This window comes from Orcinus orca, chromosome 12, assembly GCF_937001465.1.
Source record: "Orcinus orca chromosome 12, mOrcOrc1.1, whole genome shotgun sequence".
In the NCBI taxonomy this organism is placed as follows: Eukaryota; Metazoa; Chordata; class Mammalia; order Artiodactyla; family Delphinidae; genus Orcinus; species Orcinus orca.
This window is the reverse complement of record NC_064570.1, coordinates 66,786,996-66,795,492: the sequence shown is the minus strand read 5'-3', so window position 1 is coordinate 66,795,492 and position 8,497 is coordinate 66,786,996. Positions and strand designations below refer to the sequence as shown.

Below are 8,497 nucleotides of genomic sequence, written 5' to 3'. Positions count from 1 at the left end.
TAAACCTGCCAAGGCTTCAAGTTCTTCATCTGTAAAATGGAAAGACATCAACTGCACTTACTTCTTAGGGAGGTAAATGAGTTAATAAACAAAAAGTGTGCGACATGTAAAATGTTCCACTGTAGTCTCTCAAGGGAAAACTGTGAAGCTGTGATAGAGCCCACCACCACCTTGCCCTTAGAGCTTTAAGCTAACATTCTCTCATTTGCTTCTCACACCAACCCTAGGAGGTCGGCTAGGTGGGAATTAGTGCCTCTGCTTTACAGCTAAGGAAACTAAGAGCCCAGGGATGTTCTCCACTGTAAAATGGAACAATGAAGAGCCCATCAGGATTGCCTCATCTCTAAATTGTAGACATGCCTTTTCAAACCAAGCCTATTTTCCTCATTTGATTGCAACTGATAGATAACAACTTTTTTAAACTGCATGAATTTTGCTTCATCCTACCAACTTCTACAAATTCTTTATTCCTGTCCTGCCCCTAGGTTCTTCAGAACCATTTTTTTTTATTCTGTATATATATGTGTTAGCATACAGTATTTGTTTTTCTCTTTCTGACTTACTTCATTCTGTATGACAGACTCTAGGTCCATCCACCTCCATACAGATAACTCAGTTTCATTCTTTTTTATGACTGAGTAATATTCCATTGTATATATGTGCCACAACTTCTTTATCCATCCATCTGTCAATGTAGTCCAGGGACTTCTTGATGAGCATGTTTCTGTGCTGCTAAGTCAGGCACACACACCTGCACACCTGCCAGTTTCTTTGTTTATGAGTTATAAAGTCATTATTTGCTTATTTAACTTATTTATTTTAATTATTATAAGAGGCTTTACTTCTCCAAACTGGAAACAATCCAAATATCTATCACAGGAGAATGGATAAAGAAATCACAATTTATTCCAACAATGGGCTACTTCTCAGCAGCAAACAGGAATGAACTACAGATACATGTAACTACATGAATTCATCTCAAAAATGTTACGTAGAGTGAAAAAACATAAAAGGGTGCCTACCTTATACTACCATTTATATGCAGTTTTAGAAATGACAGAACAAATCTAACGGTGATACAGAACATTGGCTGTCGGGTCATGGGGAGGTGAACATGAGGACTGACTGGAAATGGGATGCGAGGAGGCTTTATGAGGTGTCAGAAATGGTATATCTTTCGACGGGAAGGTGGATTAAAGGTTATATACATTAAAATTCATTGCACGGTACACTTAAGGTCTGCGCATGTAAATCATGTCCAATAAAAACTGTCAGCTGTAGGTTATGTAATAATTGTTTATTAAAAGGTAGCTCTTCCAGAAATACAGATATGACTAGACATGCCAACTATTTAGATGTCCATATTCATGCAGACTATTGACTAACATTCAATAGACAAGAGCAGGATAATTTGGTAGAAGACAACAGATACCTTTGTTCTTGGACACTACGACCTTAAGGTAAGCAGTAACTTGAATCAAATGGTCCAGACTAGTAACTCCTTTAGTGACGCATTGTTATTCACAATGTTGTTTTTAAATGTAGTCTTTTTTCTTTTATTAAGAAAGAACTTCCAGAGCAATAAACTCCAGCTACTTATCTCACTCCTGTATTCTTCTTATTTTCAATACATGTCTATCATATTTACTTACTGACTCGATTTCTTAAAAATAGTCAAACTCAGAAGAACTTCTCCTCTCCTCTCTGATCACATTTACATCCCTTCAGCCAGCAGGACATCTCAAAACAATGTACTATTGTTGACGACGAGGATGGGGGTAACTCTGGGCAAACCCTCCATCACTCCTGGGAAGACAACTAAGGCGGCGAATCACCCTGGAGGCCGTGTGCTGCCCTCTTGAATCTGGTGATCAATCTCCCCTTAGGGTGTGGGGAGGACAGGGGGCAGCGGTGGAATTGGGGGCTTTGGAACTCCGCAGACTACCCCAAGGAGAATTGCTCAGATTTACCGACCCCATTGCTTGCCCCTCAAATCGGCAGAGCTGGAGGGAAAGGGAGAAACCCTACCCTCTCCCAAAATAAACAGCGGTGGGGACTCACTGCCCAGGTCCTATTTCTAGGCACAGAAACATTCCAAGTCTCTCTGAGCTCAGCTGTAACAGAAGCTCCTGGTATCACCACAATGCTTTAGAAAGCCCCATTTCTCTCCGCCTCACACTTGAGGTAGAACAGAAAGGGAGGGAGAAGGCAAAGGCCAAATATTTTGTTCTCAGATATGAGCTTCCTCACAATTCTCAGCTGGTGCTTACTGGAAACCAGTGGGTGTGCTCTTGCCTAGTATGGCAGGAACTGCTCTTTCCTACGCTCTATGCTTTCCCTTTCTTCCAGACTTCCCTGTTTGGGGCTAGGTATATGTCTATTCAGAATAAGTATATTTCCCAGCATTCTCTGCAGGTGGATGTGACCAAGGGACCAAGTTCTGGCCAATGGAAAGTGTGTGGCAGCCTCCTGGAACTTTCCTTGAAAGCTAGCCAGCATGCCCTTTTTCTCCTTTATCCCCTTAAGCTTCCTGCTTCTCCAGTGGCAGAAAAGATGGCTAAAGCTCTTGCCACCATCTTAGATCATGAGGTCAAGGGTCACACTCTAGGGCCACATGCCGTGAGCTGGGAGGAGCCTGAGTTTTCAGTCCCTGAGGACTGCATAGAGCTGAGTTGCTATACCACGCTGGACTGCCACTTCCAGACTTCTTTCTTCTTAAGCCCATGTTCTGTCGCTCGTAGCTGAGTCTAATTGAAACTGAGACAGATGACATTCAGCAAGTCACTGAAAGCAAATGCATCAACCTGGATGGCATTCAGTGACATCAAGCAAATTTTTTCAAAGGACTTCTCCTGAGGCCAGAAATATACTCTACGATGCTCAGTGAAAAGCATGATTCAGTGAAGAATCCTGAGAGGTGGGCCATCATATTCCAACTTCAGGGAGAACCTGTGCAGTCTGGGTGTTCACAGGTGTCCCACTGGGTCAGAGGGCTGAGAGGATGAAATCTGTAGCCAAAGTGACAAGTCTCAACCCAGGTCACGTGCTGTCACCAACTTCATGTAATTTGATGCATATTAACTAATTTGAATTCTATAACCAGCAGAAGAGGGTATCTGGGCAGGCACTTATCCTTTAAAAACTAGCTGTCTCACATGATGCCTGTTACTCAACCTCTCTGGGTCTTTTTATCTGCAAAATGAAGGGCGAGACATCCCCCTAGAAAGGTGGTCCCCAAAAGCTCCGTGTGGCCTCTCCCGTTGCAGAGCACAGGCTCCGAACGCTCAGGCTCTGCGGCCATGGCTCACGGGCCCAGCCGCTCCGCGGCACATGGGATCTTCCCGGACCGGGGCACGAACCCGTGTCCCCGGCATCGGCAGGCAGACTCTCAACCACCGCGCCACCAGGGAAGCCCTGTGGGGTGGTTTTAAATGTTTTCATCTAGCAAAGTTAAAAGTTGGCAACGCTCTTCCTCCCCTTCTTCCCTCTCCTTTCCTTCTCTTCCTTCTTCCTTCTCCTCTCCTTTGTCTACTTCTTATTTTTCTGGGCCCAGCACTGGGCTGAGTACTTCAGACACTTTAACTCAGTCCTCACATCCATCCTAAGAGGCCAAAATTATCACCTTCTTTTTTTTCAGATAGAGAAACTAAAACTCAGAGAGAGTAGTAGATTACTCAAGGGCACACAGCTGGCAAAATGCATTCACTTAATCTCTAGTTTCCTGCCTGCATATTGAACAGGAATAAGATATTGCAACAGGTAAGAGTAAATGACATGACGTAAGTAAATCATCTTTTTTTCTAATTGCAAAGCTATAAGGCAATATCTTTGAAACAATTTCTCTACAAACAGGAGAGTTAAAAAAAATTTTCTGTAAAAAATATACCTGTGTCCTTATGTGTAAACAGTGTAACTATGAAGAATATCTTAGTTTGAGGAAGTTTATTGTTACATTTTTGCAATAGGTGAGGCACAACTGTCTCCTGCTTCTCCAACATCTCAATTAAAAAAAGAAAATAATCAAGGAAAACAGTGAAATTAAAATTAAACAAATGCAAAAGCCTAAGGTTTTTGGAGAGAAAAATGACCATCATCTGTGTGTAGCACAGCATCTAGAGCATAGTGGGTACTTACAAACGGTAGCTTTCGTGTCGCTTCAGCAGCACATACTGTATACTAAAATCAGAACAATACAGAGAAGATTAGCATGGCCCCTGCTCAAGGATGACAAGCAAATTTGTGAACCGTTCATATTTTTTATGTATAACAAAATCACTTTGCTATATAGCAGAAACTAACACAACATTGTAAATCAACTATAATTCAATTAAAGAAAAAAAAAACGACAACAAAAAAACCAGTAGCTTTCATTAATTCCTTCTGTCACTACTTACTGAGCATCTAACATGTGCCAAACGCTGTTATGTACCCTGAGATACAGCAGCTAAGAAAATAGACAAAAACCCTTCTCTCTGGAGCTGACGTTCTAGGGCTTGTTACCTCTGTGATTACATCCTCTGCTACAGCTTTCACCCAGGTGTACTCTCTCTGCTCACAGGAGGAAGGAGAGAGGCTCGTGGCCATGCTCCACTCTGCAGCCCTTCCGATGCCACGGCAGCGCAGACATGGGGGAGAAGAGGTGCTCTCTGGGGGAAGAGGAAAGGTGACGGGAGGAGGACCTGGATAAAGGCTGGAGGCTAGAAGAGTCTGGCAACCGGAGGACCAGGACCTGGGGTTGGAATCTTCCTCCCAGCAGTTTGGGCAAATCTGATGTCAGAGCAGAAAACCAAAGCTCTGCGGGTGGTGGTGCCTGCCTGTCCCTCCCACCTCCGGCCTCCATTCCACCCATGCCAGGAGGCTAGGTACCTTCTGGACTGATGGGAGGAATGTTGATAGGAGAAGATGGAAACTTCCCTTGGGCCCTTTGTGTCTCGGACCCCAGAGCTTTATAGGAGGAAAACGTAAAAAGTGAAAAGGTTTTGGGGCCAGAAGTTCCATTTCTGGCCTGTAACTTGCCATCTTTACCTCTTACCGCCTTTAAACCCTACTTCACTGGATTCTTGGAAGGATTAAAGGACTGGGTTCCTGTAAAACACCTGCTCATAGTAGGTTAAGTATCCCTGTTGGGCTGGTTGGTTTGCCCAAGATTGGGATGAACAGATCGCTGGGAAGAGGAAGGGTGGGCTTCTTTTCCTCAGTGCCCTCCCTCACTTTCTGGCTGGGTCCACAGCCCAGTCCCCACACACTCTGCTCATTCCTGCTCTCCTATCTCCCAGGGTCCTCCCCCAGAGCAGACCCTGAAGCACCCCCAGAGAGCCCCTTGTATCCCAGGGAACCCAGTTTGCAAGCTATGCAAAACTCTCCCAGAGAAATTTATTTCAGACTTTAGTACCAGCCTTTAAAAAAGAGTTAATGTTATTAACAACAAAAACCAAAAAAAGAGTTGTGAGTACAAGGAAACCAGGAACTCTGGGAATGGGCTCAGGCACTGAGATTTTTTTCAACAGCTCCCCAGGTGACTAAACCAGGGCTGGGAAGCATGGATTAAGGAGAATAATCACAACATAGAGGTAGTGCGTCAGTGCACAAATGCATAAGATGCTTTGGAAACACAGGTGAGTTAAAAATAAATTAAGCCTGGGCAAGGGAGAGGATGTCAGGAAAAGTCACAAAGGGGAGGTGACATCTGAGCTCAACTTTAAATGAGGGAAGGTGGTCTCTAGGGCCTCTGTACTTGAGATATGGTCTGCAGACCAGCAGCACTGATGTCTCCAGGACGCTCGTTAGAAATGCATAATCCTAGGTCCCCTCCCAAGCCTACTGAATGATAATCTGCATTTTAACAAGGTCTACAGGGACTTCCCTGGTGGTCCAGGGGGTAAGATTCCGCGCTCCCAATGCAGGGGGCCCGGGTTCGATCCCTGGTTGGAGAAGTAGATCCTGCATTCATGCCACAACTAAGAGTCCGCATGCCGTAACTAAAGATCCCATGGGCCACAACTGAGACCCAGCACAGCCAAAATAAATAAATTAATTTAAAAAGTTTAAAAAATAAATAAAGTTTATTAACAAGGTCTCCAGGTTACTAATAGGCACGTTAAAGTGTGAGATGCCTTGGGCTAAATGCGCAAGGTGAAGTGCATTTGCATCATAAACCTGGCCAGTTTAGATTCATCAATGGTTTCCTACACCTGAGGTTGGTTTTTCTATTTATCTTTTAAACCCCAAATGTAATGTTCTCAAGGGTTGACCCGAATGCCATTCCATGATGACATCTGCAGGTCTGAAGGTGAGGACTGAGTGTTTTAGTCAATCTGCTAGTGGGGAATGTATTTATACTACAGGTGTGGACACTCTCCGATGGCTCTGGAGGTTGGACAGGCTGGGATGTAGGGCCCTTTTCGCACCAGATTTAGCTCTCAGTGCAGATAGACCAGTGTATTTGCCCTCAGACACATGTTGGGCACACAGCCTTCCTTGTGGGTACCATTTTAACTTGTGTCACATTTCTTAGGGATTGGTGGGGAGTTGGGGGTGGGTAGGACCCTCTGAATGGCTGCACGTCCCACAGGCCAGCTTCCAGCCTCAAGGAGCCAACCCCGTGGTCTAGTTTAATTCCAGGTTCCATCTGGGTGTAGGGATAACTCCAGGTCGACATGTTTCAGCACAACCCAGGCCAATTTGGGTTTTATTTTCAGCCCCTTCTCTGTCCATCTAAGTAAGGAAATAAATCACTTTTCCCTGAAAATACTGTGCGAAATGAATTGTTTCATGCAAAGTCCACCTACCTGATGTGTTCACACAGTTATGGAAGGCAGCACTCTTCCGTGGGTGTGTACTAGGGGAAATCCTTCCAACCTTGGCAGGATTTATGGGAGAACTGAATTAGGAACCCTACGTCCCGCTCTCACCGTGGCACCAGGCACAGAGAAGGCACTCGATATGCCATCCTTTACACAACGCAGCTGCCCACACTGTGCGGCATGCGAGATCCTAGTTCCCCAGCCACAGATCGAACCCTCGCCCCCTGCAGTAGCAGCTCAGAGCGTTAACCACTGGACCGCCAGGGAAGTCCCGGAGCAGTTGCTTTAATGTCTGTCCTCCCGCCTTCTGTGGCGGCTGAGGCAGGTGCCGCGCTCCCGCCCGGCAGCGCCCACCCCACGTGTATGGAGACGGAGGACGGCACGAGTCCTCGAGACTGCTGCTCCCCAAGCTCTGTCCACAGACCTGGTAGCTGGGTTATAGACTCTGTTCTTGGACCACGCCCCCCAGTTCCAACTGAAGAGTTTGGGGAACGCACCATTGAGACCACAACTTTCACCCACACAAGGTATGCCATAGTGTTATTTTTAAGTTCTTCAAGTAAACAAGAGTCTAAAATAGTCTTCCATGGTATTATTATTTTTTTGGCTTCTCCACGCAGCTTATGGGATCTTAGCTCCCTGACCAGGAATGGAACCCACACCCCCTGCACTGGAAGCGCGGAGTCTTAACCACCGGACCACCAGGGAAGTCCAGTGTTCCATTGTAAATAGCAGTTCTCTGAACACTTTTCCTTCTACCGACATAAACCTCGTACGCTGGAGAGAACGGTCTCTCTTCTTTGCCATGGAAGGCCATCTACCTGCATGATTTATCCCACCTAGCCTCTGGACTCCATCTTGCCATGTCTGTTCATAGCCCTTACCCTTCTCAAGTTTTGTGGTTATTATTTGCCCCCAGCCCTACCCTCCTCCACTTGAGAGTATGCCTTCTTCCTGCATCTGTGACACACTCTTCTGGTTCTCCTTCCATTTCTCTGATCAACCCTTCTCTTCCCACCTAAATAAATACTCCCAAGCTCTCGTTTGCAGGCCTTCTCTCTTCCGCTTCTCTCCTTAGGAGTTTTGTCCACCTTGATAGCTTCATTCATTGAGCACATCGGGGAGGGTAGTTCCAAATCTTTACCTCCCTCCAGCCGCAGACCAGTGTTTATAACTTTTTACTTGACATCTCCACTTGCTTGCCAGACCAAACTCCTCACCTTCCACTGGAATAGTGCCTTCGCCTGGCTTCCTGGTCTCTGTCAGCATCAGCACACAGGCAGAGGTTCTCAAACATCACTGAGCTTAACATTATTCTCATTATTTTCCTGCCTCATTGGTTCCCTGAAACTCAGCAGCTCTCCATTTTCCAAATTCATGCTCTCCCTTCTGCTGAGGTTTACAAAAAGATTGAACCAAATCAAAGTGGTTTCAAAGAGTTCTGTCTCAACTTACTCACAGCCCAGAACACTGATTATCTTTGACATACGTGGCCCAGACCAGACCCGTCCAGTTTCTTCCCCAGGTTTATTCTAAGCGGAATGAACCTGGAAGGACCCTTGACACCAGGGTCATGGAACTAGAAGGATGAGAACCCAAGGCTTTTGTGCATTTGGTGGAGTGTCTGCTCGCTGTTCCCTAGACACACCCAAGCTTTCCTCCTCCATGTTAATATTCCCTCCCCAGTTGAAATT

At 45.6% G+C, this 8,497-nt stretch overlaps 1 protein-coding gene and 1 pseudogene across 1 annotated transcript in view; one reads left to right on the top strand and one right to left on the bottom strand.

Moving 5' to 3' along the window:
- Positions 1–3,935: 3,935 nt before the first annotated feature.
- GABRR2 (gamma-aminobutyric acid type A receptor subunit rho2) overlaps positions 3,936–8,497 on the bottom strand; it is a 57,262-nt gene continuing 52,700 nt past the window's right edge. The window contains exon 12 of the mRNA XM_033418821.2: positions 3,936–4,646. Coding sequence (XP_033274712.2) covers positions 4,530–4,646 — 117 coding nt within the window. The 3' untranslated portion in view covers positions 3,936–4,529. The remainder of the gene's footprint in view (positions 4,647–8,497) is intronic.
- Positions 4,159–4,259, top strand: LOC117199403 (uncharacterized; annotated as a pseudogene).